The sequence below is a fragment of the Molossus molossus genome, unplaced genomic scaffold (assembly GCF_014108415.1).
Source record: "Molossus molossus isolate mMolMol1 unplaced genomic scaffold, mMolMol1.p scaffold_m16_p_1, whole genome shotgun sequence".
NCBI lineage: Eukaryota > Metazoa > Chordata > Mammalia > Chiroptera > Molossidae > Molossus > Molossus molossus.
This window is the reverse complement of record NW_023425344.1, coordinates 24,318,001-24,332,821: the sequence shown is the minus strand read 5'-3', so window position 1 is coordinate 24,332,821 and position 14,821 is coordinate 24,318,001. Positions and strand designations below refer to the sequence as shown.

General features: G+C 40.3%; 1 protein-coding gene across 1 annotated transcript; it reads right to left on the bottom strand.

Annotated features, from left to right (window-relative positions):
- Nucleotides 1–1,794: 1,794 nt before the first annotated feature.
- Nucleotides 1,795–7,263, bottom strand: LOC118642502 (peroxiredoxin-4). Its single transcript, XM_036280306.1, has 2 exons — nt 7,253–7,263; nt 1,795–2,382 (listed from the first exon to the last, which is right to left on the bottom strand). Exons 1-2 carry the CDS (start codon nt 7,261–7,263, stop codon nt 1,797–1,799), a joined length of 597 nt encoding a protein of 198 aa, XP_036136199.1. The 3' UTR covers nt 1,795–1,796.
- Nucleotides 7,264–14,821: the final 7,558 nt, after the last annotated feature.

Below are 14,821 nucleotides of genomic sequence, written 5' to 3'. Positions count from 1 at the left end.
TTAATGGTATTCCATTTTCTGGATATTCCTCAATTATTTATCCATTGGTAAACACTTGGTTATCATTGGATAATCTGGATATTATGGTTATCGTTTGTATAACCATTATTTGGATAACCATCATTTGGATATTCTTTGGATAAACAATGCATAAATTGGTTATTAATTATCTTGAGATGCCCATTGGGACTGCTTCTAGTTTGGAGCTATTACAAATAAAGCTGCAACAAACATTTGTGTACATTTCTTTAACTGGACACATTTGCTTTTTTTTTGTAAAAGTCTAGGAGTGAAATGGTTCAGTCATATATAGGTCTGTGTTTAATTTTTTTTAAGACATGACAAATATTTTCCAAAGTTTATATAATTTTGCATTTATACCAGCAGAGTATGAGTCAGAGTGTACACTTTGTCCAAAACTCCTAGAATCACCACATAAAGAAAAATCCACCTCGCTATTATACATTCAATATTGCAATTTTTTTTCCCCATCATGATATTTTTTACATTTTCATCCAAAGCCATTCCATGCTTTAATCCATTTTAATTGAGCATCTTAACAATTCCTGGTTCACTCTCCTTAGCATTTCCTTTTTTCTGTTTAGGATCCATCTACTCTGTTTCCTGTTTTCCTGTTTTCTAATCTGTTGCTCAAGTTGTACTTCTCAGGTCTCTGAGTGACCATTCTGTCCACTGAGGCACAGAGAGCTGCGCTCATGAACGTCACAGAAAACTGGCTCCCTCCTGGCCAGTCAGAAGGCATCTCAGGGACAGAACGGTCACTTTGCAAATATTTTTATTACAGATGGGATTTTCCTCATTTGTGGTTTCTTCGATTGGCTGCCTTAGATATCTAACTGTTCCTATTCAGCCTTTTTATGCAACTTTCTTCAGATGATCTCACATTTCCCCTCATTACTTAAATATTGAAAATGTCCTTAGTGACAATACCAACTCCTTGCCAATAAATTTTAATGACCAATAACTAATGATAGCTACCCACTAAAAAGTAGCCAGTAGTTTTAGAGACTTTTAGAACCTCCCTTCCCCTACAAATTCTGAATATTTCTTGCTCCTTTTTCCAATAGTCAACATTACCATGAACATTTATATTTACCTCAGCTTAGTTCAATAAAGTCATTTTATTTAAAGTTTTTTTATCATTGATTTTAGAGAGAGAGGAAGAGAGGTAGAAACATCAATGAGAGAGAACATCGACTGGCCGCCTCCTGCATGCCCCCCATTAGGGATTTGGCTCACAACCCGGGCAAGTGCCATGACTAGGAATCAAGCTGGTGACCTCTTGCTGCGTGGGTCAATGCTCAACCACTGAGTCACACCGACCCGTCATTCAATAAAGTCTTTAATGAGAAAAATATAGCACTATCCTATTCCCTTACCCCAGGAAACTTGCTATGACTATGTTTATTTTTGAACTCCCTAGGTGGAGTTCTAGCACAGCACGTCTTATATTATAAACTTCAATCTTTATGTTTGATTTCCATTATTATGGTGTGCCTCATAAGGGCAGATAAACTCTCATTAGACTTTTATTTTCATAATAGAGACTCACTTCACATATGATCTTTTCAGGTGTCACATGTATGATTTCTGCTTTCCTGATTCCAGTACTTGTAAGACTTAGGCATCTAACAGGCAATATGTAAAAATTTATTGATTCATGTATCAATAAGGAGATGTTTCAAAACCATTAAGTGATTTTTTTGTGTGTGTGGTAACAGCAGGGTGTCCCTTTATTGACAGTGTTCAAGCATCATAACCTGAGGCAGTATTCTTCAGTTCAGTTTGTCGAAATACTTCAGTTTCCCAGCTGGATCTGGGATTATTGTTTCACTACCAGGTTTCCAGCCAGCAGGGCACACTTCGCCATGTTTATCGGTGTACTGGAATGCTTGAACCAGACGCAGTGTCTCATCCACGGATCTCCCCACAGGAAGGTCATTCAGAGTAATCTGTCTCAGGATCCCTTTGCCATCAATAATGAAGAGGCCTCTAAGAGTGTGGCCGGAGTCTTCCAGATACACGCCATAGTCCTTTGCGATCTGATGGGTCAGATCGGAAAGAAGTGGAATCTTTATTGGCCCAAGTCCTCCTTGTCTTCGAGGGGTGTTGATCCAGGCCAAGTGGGTAAACTGTGAATCGACAGAGCACGCCACCACTTCGGTGTTTACAGATCTGAATTCTTCCATTCTGTCACCGAAGGCGATAATTTCCGTTGGACACACAAAAGTGAAATCAAGTGGATAGAAGAAGAAAACCAGGTATTTTCCATTGTAATCACTTAACTTGAGCTCCTTAAATTCTCCATTTATCACAGCGGTCCCTTCCCAATAAGGTGCTGGCTTGGAAATCTTGGCTTTGCTGAGGTGCAGGGAGTGGTCGGAGACCGAGACTTGGGACGCCTCCCCCGGGCACACTTGTCCCCCTGCGCAGGAGTGGCACTCGTCTTCCCGGGCTCGGGGCCTCCCCTCTGCCTCCCAGCGCCGCAGAGCCTGGGCTGGCAGCGCGAACAGCAGCAGGGGCAGCAGCAGCAATAAGCTCCGGCGGGGGGCTGGAGTCATCGCCGCTGGCAGAGGTCCCGGTGCCGCCGTGACCACGCGAGCGCACACACGTCACTTCCGCCGCCACCAGGCAGCTACAATCCTGCAGGACACTTCGCGAGTCCGGGTGCAGTCTCGCGAGACCTGCTCCGCCCTCCTACTCCCCCACCTCTCTGCTCTCGGGTTCCTGGCTCACCATCAAGCAATATCTTTATTGATTCTCAACTAACATGTGCTTATGCTGAATGACCTCTTTAAATGATTTCTAGACAGAGACCCTGAGCATGGAAATCTTTCCTTTTTCATTTAGACAAAAAAGTATTTGTAATATTCAGTAGTCTATGAGTATGGATGCAAGTCACAGTTTTTTTGCAATTTATGCATTGTGAGTGTATATTTCACCTTGAAAACATACGGTGTGAATAAGTTAAAAATTAATATTATATTTCACTTGATAATTATTGAGACATTCCACATATCTTATTCTGTTTGATTCATACCTACCTTCTGAAGCAGATAAGGCGGATTGGAAGAATGACCTACAGTTACAACCATGCAGGGTACAACAACTATACAAAAGTTGCCAGAGAAAAACACGTAGCCATTGATCATAAAAGTCAACTGGAAGGATATAAAAATAGGGGCATGTCTGTGAGCAATAAAAATACTAAGTAATGGTGAAACCAAGCGATGATGTTCGGGTCTGAGTTCATTGTCTCACAAAATCAAAGAATGAGTTCACCGACAAAGGGTACGCAAAAGGAAAGTTTTATTTGAAAGACAGACTCCCCGAAGCAGAGACGGGACCCAAGTGGGTTGCCCATAGGGTTCTGTTGTCTAGGGGTAGATATATGCCTTGCTAACTTTTGATTTGTTCTTTCAGAGAATTCTATCTCAGCAACATCTATACATTGTAAGGTTTGTGCTTTTCCACCAAGCTGGGTTCAGCTCTAAATCATCTTGTTGTTCACAGAAAAACCTAGGCAGGCAAGCTGCACCCTGTCAGTGTTACGAGGTCCTCTAGTTTATTTCCCTTCCCATGGTCTCATCCCTAACTGCCTGGCCTGCCCCTTTGTCCTTGGTGGCCTGGCAGTTAGATCTGGTTGCCTTCCCTCAAAACCAACACCTACTTGTGAAAGTCATAGCTCCGTAACATAGATCAGATCTTTTAAATATTCAGACAAGAGCTTTTAGAAATGAGGAGCTGAATTTGTGCACCAGTGCTGATTTTATGTTTAGTCATGGGTTTTCGCTTTTAAAAAGAGGCAGTACTCTGGCAAAGAGCATAGAAAGGTATTGCTGTCTAATAGTCATTTCTCCCCCGCAACTCACTCTATCATCCATGATAGATGTGTTTGCCTTGAAGAAGCTCTTTTCTGTTGCTTGTGTTCCCCAGAGAGTTAATTCTCATTGTTGCCTTCTGCTAGGAGTGACTGAATCAGGCTGTGGAAGTCCAGTGAGGTTAACTGACCTTAGGGAGGATAAGCAGAGTGAAATGAGGTTACGGTGCGTGAAATGAGTGAGTGCCTAACATCCTGGGAAAGAGAGAGCCGCCTCGAGGTGGAACACAGATAAGACAACTTTACTAACTTTGCTAAGAAACTGATAAAAGACTAACCCTAATCTACCCAGCGCCCTATCCTTCCTGCTCTGTAACCCTAAGGATTTTATGAATTGGATTCTCTCACCTTTCGACTTCTGGTCAGGTTCAATTATTGAGAGACTAGTGTAGCAGATTCAAGAGCAGAAGGAAACAAAAATTTCCCCCCCTTCTTTCTCCCTGATTTATTTCAGAGATTATGGGAAAACCTACATTTCTCCACCAGGTGAACCTTTGGTGCCATCGGGCTCTGGGAACTTCTCCTTGCGCCAGAGGCCTGCGGGTGGCGATTGCTGTTAGTCCTTGAGCACTTCGACATCCCTTACGGGTTCTCCTTTGGGTTTCCTTAATCCTGCCCACACTTCAAGTGAAGAGTCACATCATGGTTCTTCCACTTTACCGCATAACCTCAGCCTCTCCTGCCGTTTGTGGCCCACTGGATTTCCACCAAATGCCTTTGCTCAGCCAGGGGCATGTGTAGAGCTGACGGATGCCTGCGGACTTGAAGAGTGGCATGTGATTACTCCAGGTCCCCTGTTCTCTAGAGAGCTTGTGGGACCCTTCAGACCACAAGTTTTCTTGCTCAGTGTTCCTTCAGCTGTCTCTATTCACGTCCTTTCTCATTTTTATTCTTGCTTCTCTTAATTTTTTTATCCTTTGTCATCTTAGTCATAGATTATTTGTTTCATTATAAGTCCATTGTCATTGATTCCGTTGGCTGATGAATATATGTACTATTCTCTTTTTAAGGACAATTTGATGTGTTGGAATCAGCATTCAGAAGACGCATCTTCGAAAGTTGGCTTGTCCATTTACTTGTTGGCTTGTGACCTCAATAAATTGATTTGTCTTGTGAAGCTGCTCCCTTTTCTCTGTCACAGCAGGGCTGTAAACAGTGCCGCTTGCCTCAAAATTGGTTTAAGGACCAAGGGAGGTAAAGTAAGTAAAAGTGCATAACATAAGACATTATTATTTTATTTGAACATTTAGTAGTCTAAAATAAACCACTTTAACATCATTTGTGATGTATTACACTTACAAATGTCAGAACATGGTGCTTGGAAAGTTATAATAACATTTTATGCACAATCATTTGAAATTTAAATAGAAAAACATTTTCTCCTAGAAAAGGGAGCAAAGAGAGGTTGCTGAAATTATGAACAATTTCTTGCATACTCAAATCCCATTACAATATAGTGGATGGAAAATCATTTGAACAGAATAAAATAAAATCTAATGTGAATAGTAACAGCTAAACTCATCTCCACTTAAATTATGCTATCTTGTATTTCATGTTCAGTCAGCTTTTGACCAATCTCTGTATGATTTTATATATATATATATATTTTTTCTTTCATATGTTGGCCAGTGTTGGAGCAGAGCATTTTTTCAGCAATTTTTTAAAGAGAAAAAAAAATTGCTAAAGATGTTTGCCAAGACTTTTTAGTTTCACTTGTAATAAAATATGTACTTTACATATTATTATTATTATTTTAGGAAATGTCAAGTTAGTCCATAATGCATTTTTCTAACTTCGATTTTAGTGTGTGGATTATAGGACAATAAAAAAAAAAAGGATCGGCATTGTTTTTTGCTGAATGTGCAAATCTGCCATGTAGAAATGTATTTCCTTATATACCTTTGATGAAATATGATGAGGACTCTATATATGTCATGCAAGACCTGCACAAAACCCTCCTGATGGAAAGAGATGTCCTCAGAGCTTTCATTCAGTGTGCTTCCATTGATACTCAGACTGTACTTCCAAGTGACCTTGGAATTCCCATTTACTCAACTATCTTTCTTTTAAACAAGAAAGACTGTCCTCTTTCTTTTCTAAAGAGGTATTAAATAGTTTCCCTCATCATGTCTGCACACCCTTTGTCCTTGTTTTAACATTCAGTCATACATAATCAAGCTGAAAACATCTTTCCTGCACTGGCTTTAACAAAGAAGAAAGGTAACCTCCAGTAAGTATCCATTAAAATGTTCTAACTCTGTATATCACAAAAAGATCAATTTGAAAGTTGCTTTGTTTAAATGACAGCACGAATTTTAAAATTCCTCTCGTGTCTTCTGGAATCATTAGTAGTATGGCCACAATTAGTTTAACAAAATAAAACAGATAAAAACACCTAACAAAGTTTCAGGCAGGCATTAGCAAAGCATAAAGATGCCATTTTTATTGTACTATTGGTGGTATCTTTTTCATATAAAAACGTAGTTTCTGGCCTCATAAAAGAGCAAGTATTCTATTTAGTATTCATCATCTGAAAGAAATAGTGATAATGAACTCTATCCACTAAGATAGAAGCTAATAATATGTGCCAAGACCAGACAGCTGATGTTGAAATATATCGAACCAAAGACAGATATTTCTAAAATCTAATTGTGTGCTTTTTTTCTTTCTTAGAAAATATGTTGATAAGATCTGGATATAATAGAAATTACTAATTACTTGTTGGAGAATCGTATCTCATGATGATTCATTGTTTAAGAAATGGCATTTTTTCTTTAAAATTTTAGCTCTGCTTCTGAGAACTGCCAAACTATCTCTGTGCTTCTGATTTATAATGATGTAGCTTCACAGTTTCAAAAATATATAATCATAATAGCATAACATTATGGTTCTACGTTTATTTAAACTATCATTTTAAACAAAACATCATTGAGATATTCAAGGTTATGTTTACTTTATGGTTAGTGAATTAAAAAAAAATAAATGCATGGGAAATTCAAATTTTCCATGAGAAGGACTTAAGATAATGCTGCTATTAATGACTAAAAAAAATTAATTCTTGAAAAACAAACAAACAAACAAACAAACAAAACGGTGTGAAATATAACCTTCAGTCATAGTACACACATTCCCATTCTTTAATAATCATCTAAAACTTCATATGTTTTTAAAATAAACTTTAGTTTTTAGACCAGTTTTCGGCTCGTGGCAATATTGAGCTGAAGGTTCAGAGATTTATTATATAACTTCTGCCCCCACATATGGGTAGTGTCACCCATTATCAACATACTCTACTAGAGTGTTACATTTGTTATAGTAATTGATAAACTTACCTTGAAACACTATTATTACCCAGAGTTCATAGTTTATCTTAGGGCTTACTCATGGTGTTATATATTCTATAGGTTTGAATAAATCTATAAAAAAGTATCTATCATTATAGTATCACACATAGTAATGAAAAAAATATTTTCATTGGCCTAAAAATCTGTGTTTTGCTTATTCATCCTTCCCTCCCTGCTAACCCATACCAATCACTCATCTTTTTATTATCTCCATACTTTTGTCTTTTCCAGAGTGGCACAGAGTTGAAATCACAGAATGTAGAATTTTCAGATTGGTTTCTTTCACTTAGTAATATGCATTTATGTTTCCTCCATGTCTTTTCATGAGATGATATCTTCTTTATTTTGAGCACTGAATAATATTTTATGTGTGGATGTATCACAGTTTATTTATCAATTTACCTACTGAATGACATCTCTGTTGCTTCCAAGTTTTGCAATTATGAATAAAGCTGCTAAAAACATCCATGTGGACATAGGTTTTGAACTTCGTCAAGTAAATACCAAAGAGTTCAACTACCAGATCCTAAGGTAAAAGTATGTTTGGTTTTGTAAGAAACTGTCAAATTCTCTTCTTAAATGGCTGAGCCATTTTGCATCCCTATCGACACTTAATGAAAGTTCCTGTTGCTCCACATCCTCAGCAGCGTTTGACATTGTCGGTGTTCTGAGTTTTAGTCACTCTAACAGGTATGCGGTGGTAAGTTGTTTTCGTTTGCACTTCCCTGAAGACATATAATTGGAGTACCTTTTAATATGCTTATTTTCCAACTATATGTTTTCTGGGAGAACATATTTGCCAATGATACATCGGATAAAGGGTTAATATCCAAAATATATAAAGTACTCATACTACTCAACAAAGGAAGACAATCCAATTGAAAAATGGGCAGAAGACCTGCATAAACACTTCTCCAAACAGGAAATACAAATGGCCAGGAGACATATGAAAAAATGTTCAACATCTCTAAATATCAGAGAGATGCAAATTAAAACAATTATGAGGTATCACCTTACACCTGCCACAATGGAATACTCTGCAGCTATAAGAAAGAAAGATCTCTTATCCTTTGAGATGACATGGAGAAACCTGGGGAGTACTATGCTAAGCAAAATAAGCAGTCAGAGAAAGACAAGTACCACATGATCTCACTTACTTGTGGAACTTAATGAAAAAAATAAGCTATCGACCAAAAAAGATCTGGAGTCATGGAAGTGGGGCACACACTAATAAACCTCAGAAGGATGGGTGAGGGGTTGGAGGGGTGGGAAGAGGTAAACCAAAGAATTTATATTTATATTTATATTTATATTTATATTTATATTTATATTTATATTTATATTTATATTTATATTTATATTTGCATAACCAATGGACACAGGCACTAGGCTGGGGAAAGCAGGAGGGTGGGAGGAGTAGGGAGGATGGAGTGGGGAGGAGGAAGTCAATGGCAAAAGAGGGGGACTATCAGCATTAAAAAAATAAAAATAAAAAAAGTTTTATTTAACTATATTTGGCAAAATACAGGAGTTATGAGTCAAAAACATCTAGTATGTGTGTTATTTGTTTCTTGAAATTCAGTCTGCACGCTCATAGGCCCATAATAAATAAGGATAAACCTTTTTAGAACCTAACTGATGTAGTGGATGCACTTGATGTTTTGTGTACTCTTTAGCTCTGGTTAAGAAAGATGTATTCCATCTTTGGAGAATATGTGTATCTTTACTTATAGACAGACTTCAGTCTTCTTTAACTATAAAGTTAAGACACATAAATTCACATGAAAGTACAGAAAACGACATCTTAATTGTGTTGTTGTTTTACCTGTTCATATGCACTTAGGAACACTAAGCTGAAATGATGAGGCTGCTTTTAGAAAATAATGGAACAGAGAACCCTTGTAGCTTTGTCTCCCTCCTCTCCAGTGACTTATACACAGCTCTACAGGCATGTCTCCTGAAGATTGGGTTCCAGACCTCGCAATAAAGTGAGGATCACAATAAAGTGATGTAATCCTATTGCTGGTGGAGGCTCTTAGCTTCAATATTTATTTATTTATTTATTTATTATCCTCACCTGAGGACATTTTTGCATTTTTCTTCACATAGAGCTGGAGGGAGAAAGGGTGGAAGAGAGAGAGAGAGAAATATTGATGTGAGAGAGACACACCGACTGGCTGCCACCCACATGACCCCAACCAGGGCAGGGGACAAACTGCAACCAAGGCATGTGCTCTCAGTGGGAACCGAACCCCGGTCTCTCTGGTCCATGGGCCTACACTCTAACTGCTGAGCCAAACTGGGCAGGGCTCTTAGCTTCAATTTTTTAAAAATGCAACATCTATGAAGTAAAGCACAAACAATCTATGCCAATATTTAGCATATAATAAAGGATAATATGTGTTTTTCTCATATTCATAATTTTTATTTCATAAAAATGTAATTGTATTAAAATTACACAATTACATGGGAGTGTTTTCTAAGTAGAATTTGTTATCAGAGAAATGGAAGGATGGTCTGTTTCCATTGCTAGTGGGGGTAGGGTTCTTGGGGTGCCTCTGGAATAAGCATTTCCAGAGGCCCCCTTGGGAGGATGAGATGTGGTAGAAAGCTACATTTTCATGGAATTACATCCCTTGGTTTGCAAAGTCCCATTTCCCTTAAACCTGTCCTGTGGGAGGTGCAGCTGGGGATTCAGCAGAGTTAAAAGCAAAGCCAGAGTCCAGAGCTTCCATCCTCTGGTAGAGCCAGGTCCAGCACAGTATTAGGTTAGTCCCAGTCTAGCAGTCCACGGTGTGGTGTCCATGTGTGCGAATGCAGGAGCTGGGTTAGTTCCAGCCCAGCGGTCCACGGTGTGGGCGAATGCAGGAGCTGGGTTAGTTCCAGCCCAGCGGTCCACTGTGTGGTGTCCGTGTGGGCGAATGCAGGAGCTGGGTTAGTTCCAGCCCAGCGGTCCACGGTGTGGTGTCCATGTGGGCGAATGCAGGAGCTGGGTTAGTTCCAGTCCAGCGGTCCACTGTGTGGTGTCCGTGTGGGCGAATGCAGGAGCTGGGTTAGGTCCAGCCCAGCGGTCCACGGTGTGGTGTCCGTGTGGGCGAATGCAGGAGCTGGGTTAGTTCCAGACCAGCGGTCCACGGTGTGGTGTCCATGTGGGCGAATGCAGGAGCTGGGTTAGTTCCAGCCCAGCGGTCCACGGTGTGGTGTCCATGTGGGCAAATGCAGGAGCTGGGTTAGTTCCAGTCCAGTGGTCCACGGTGTGGTGTCCGTGTGGGCGAATGCAGGAGCTGGGTTAGTTCCAGACCAGCGGTCCACGGTGTGGTGTCCGTGTGGGCGAATGCAGGAGCTGGGTTAGTTCCAGACCAGCGGTCCACGGTGTGGTGTCCGTGTGGGCGAATGCAGGAGCTGGGTTAGTTCCAGACCAGCGGTCCACGGTGTGGTGTCCGTGTGGGCGAATGCAGGAGCTGGGTTAGTTCCAGACCAGCGGTCCACGGTGTGGTGTCCATGTGGGCGAATGCAGGAGCTGGGTTAGTTCCAGCCCAGCGGTCCACTGCGTGGTGTCCATGTGGGCGAATGCAGGAGCTGGGTTAGTTCCAGCCCAGCGGTCCACTGCGTGGTGTCCATGTGGGCGAATGCAGGAGGTGTCCGTGTGGGCGAGTGCATGCAGGAGGGTTAGTTCCAGCCCAGCGGTCCACTGCGTGGTGTCCATGTGGGCGAATGCAGGAGCTGGGTTAGTTCCAGCCCAGCGGTCCACTGTGTGGTGTCCATGTGGGCGAATGCAGGAGCTGGGTTAGTTCCAGCCCAGCGGTCCACTGTGTGGTGTCCATGTGGGCGAATGCAGGAGCTGGGTTAGTTCCAGCCCAGCGGTCCACTGCGTGGTGTCCATGTGCGCGAATGCAGGAGCTGGGTTAGTTCCAGCCCAGCGGTCCACTGTGTGGTGTCCATGTGGGCAAATGCAGGAGCTGGGTTAGTTCCAGACCAGCGGTCCACGGTGTGGTGTCCATGTGCGCGAATGCAGGAGCGTGACTCCCGCAGGCCAGGAGTCAGGCAGGAGCAAGCAAGAGAGTGAGAGAGGGAACTCCTCTTTTATTGTTTTGTATGTGCCCCTAGCGGAAACCAAAGCGGGGACTCTATGTTCCACAGGCTGACGCTTCAACCACTGAGCCAAACCTGCCAGGGCCGGAACTCATCTTTTTAGGCTTAAGTATGTCAGATTCCATGCCCTTGCAGTGGCCACGTCCACTCTAGCCAATGACCTGTTCCCAGGTGTAACTGACAGGCACATGCCTTCCCTACCTCACCTGGACCTTGCTGGGCATGCCTGTAGTATTTGCCTTCCCTTTGTTTCTTCCCTGTTAGTTAATAACCAGGTTATTTATAATGGTATCAGAATAACGTTATAGTGCTTAATGAAAATTGGCCTAACAACAGAATGATAACTAATTAATAATTTTGTCTTTATCTAAAATATTTTAGTTTTTTAAAGACTTTGCAATCAGTAAAAAATAATCTTCTGTTTTGCTTGTTTAATATTAATGAACTATTATAAATGTTTACTATGTTCCAGACACTTTTATAAATTCTATATGTGTATTTTTTTAAATCACATTAACCTAATGTGATCAGTACTATTAGTATCTCTACTTAGAGTCATGGAAGTTAAATTCTTTTCTCCTCTCCCTCTGCCAAGTTCAGGCACCCTGTTAGTTTACTAGTATACTCATTATGATAATGGACAAATAAAGCTAAATCTAAAGGCAGAAAATATAATTTTATAAATTGGAAAATGAATTAATATTAAAATCATTAAATCAGAATATATTTATTTCAAAACTCTTACTAATAAATATTTGATGTGTGTACTGGGATGAATAGTTTCCCTCAAGTATTCATGTCTACATGCAACTCATGAGTGGGACTATATGTAGAAATAGTACTTTGCAAAAGTAATTAAGTTTAAAAAAGCGGTCATACTAGATTATAGTGGGCCCTCATCCAGTGACTGGGGTTCTTACAAGAAAATGCGTAATTTGGAAAAAGAAACACACAAGAGAACATCACTGTGATGAAGAGGCCGAGATTATTCTGCCACAGCCAAAAAACACCAAGGATCACTGGCCACCACAGTTACTAGGAGAGGGGCATGGAACAGGTTCTTCTACCGTGTCCCTAAGAACCAACCTGATGATAATTTAATTTGGATCTCTCACCTCCAGGACTGTGAGAGAATCCATTTCTGTTGTTTAAAGCAACCACATGAGTCTAATAGACATGCCACCTAAATTAGAGGCTGGATTTTCTCCATCTGCCCTACAACTGATCTGTGGCCTAAATGGGAGTGATCTCTCTTCCTGCTGGGATGTTATGACTCCATCTCTAAGGCCTTGGCTTCCTGTGGTCCTTGCAGGGCTGGGTCAATTTGTAACTCTGGCAAGGACTTTTGGGGGGATATTCTTTTACGAAGGCTGTGGCCGGCTTCCTTCTTCATGACCCACTTTGATCCATAGAATACAAGCTTTATCAAACTGCCATTGTACAGGGAAACAGGTCATATCTAGTGACCCCTGTGGCTCTCTATCTCCTGCCATCCTGAGATCACCATCGAGCCTGCCCCTCACGGAGCCCTGCGCTTCCCAAGCTTAACAGGATATACATCTCTGACTTATCACCTGAAAAACACTGTTTTGTCCTTTAGATTAAATAAGTTGGTAGTGCACAAAGTAATGACCAGTCCCTCCAAACAGTTTCTCCTTGAACTTTCTCAGTCGTTACAGGTGAGGGATTTCTAGACACTGAAAGAATCAGTGCTGAATCTCCTCAATGTCATGCTCAGGTGGTGCAGTACTGCCTTCAGGATCCGGAGCACTTGGTAGCTACCGGATTAATTTCTGCACTCAAGACCTCTGCTGAAACTCCGAGATAACACAAAAGTACCACGTGAAATATCTTGATAGACAGGGTGTGGCAAAAAGAGGTTTGCAGTCATTTGTACAGAATATAATACAATAATTAATTCTACGGGAATCAATAATACAGAAATAAACTCTGTGTTTTGTACACTCACGCGTGCAAACTCACCTCATTTACAAATCAGACACAGTAAGAGATTAAAAATGATTGGAAGGTAGAACAATTAGAACATTATACTGTAATCAAAGTTATGTGAATGCGGTCTCTCTCTTTCTTTTCGATAACCAAGAGGCTACCAAGAGACTAATGGGCAGAGTGCATATGCAGTGGGAATATGCTGGACAAGGAGATGATTTATATCCCAGACGGCACAAGATTTCATCGTGTTACTCAGAACAGCACGCAATTTAAAACCCATGAATTGTTTATTTCTGGAAGTTTCCACTTAATATTTTCAGGTTGGTCAAGGGTAACTGAAACTGTGAATAGCAAAATCACAGATAAAGGGGACACTACTGTATTATTTCCATAGTACTAATGAGGAAACTGAGGCACATAGGAGCTATATTTCTTGCACAAGGTCAAATGGATTAAGTAAGAGAGCCAGAAATCAAATTTTATTTTATTTTTTTCTTAATTGATTTTAGAGAGGGAGATAGAAAGAGAAACTTTGATGAGAGAGAACATCGGTTTGCCCACCCTACTCTACTGCCTTTCTGGAAACATCATACTAAAATTTACAAAACAAAAATTGAATTCCATAAATCTAAGCCATATCAACATTTCCAGATACAAGACAAATTCCTTAGTTTGTACATTTCAACATGGACTATTTAAGACCACTGAATTTTTTGTATGAAACAAGTTTATCCTCATAACATAGGTACATTTCTCTGCAAGAAATGTTAGTGCTTTTTAAGTAACAGATGGAAAGGAAACCGAACAGAAGAACTTAGGAATTGAAAGACATCCTTATAAATATATGGTCATTCTACAGCAGATTGCATATAAAGTTATGTTTATGGAGAAAATTGTCTTAGGTTCAATAAATCTACACGGAAATATGACAGTTGATATTTCTTTTAAATTCAAAGTAGCCACTAAGTTATGTGAATGCCCTGAAGAAAAATAGAATAAATTATATTATATAATTAGCCTGCTCTCTTTTCCTGCTACAGCTAAGAAAAATTCCTCTTGCTGTATGTAAATGCAATCAGTGCTATAGAAAGGCCAGAACTGCAGGACTTTATGTTTCCTTTTTGGACGGAGGCACCAGATTTGGGCAGAAATAACCACAAGGACAGGATTTGGGAGACAGAGGTTCTCATTTGTCATGCTTCTGACAGATTCTCCATCTGGACGACAAAAACAATGAACCATTTACCTCTATGTCCCCTTTCAACTTAAATATCCCCAAATCAACTGTGTGTTCAAGATAAGGTAAATATATAAGAGTACATTTCTGAAAGTATTTAGAATCCTGGCTGTCCAGGTGTGTGTGGATGGCATCTTCACTCCCAAGGTCTCACAGCTCATCAACAAGGGAAGAAGTAGAAATAGCAGTCACTCAGATACAATGTTAAGAATCTGGTTCCTGCTTCTTTTATGTCTCTTTTGGAAGATTTTAAGAAAAAGGGGTGATACTTAAAAATATGTTCTAACTTTAAAT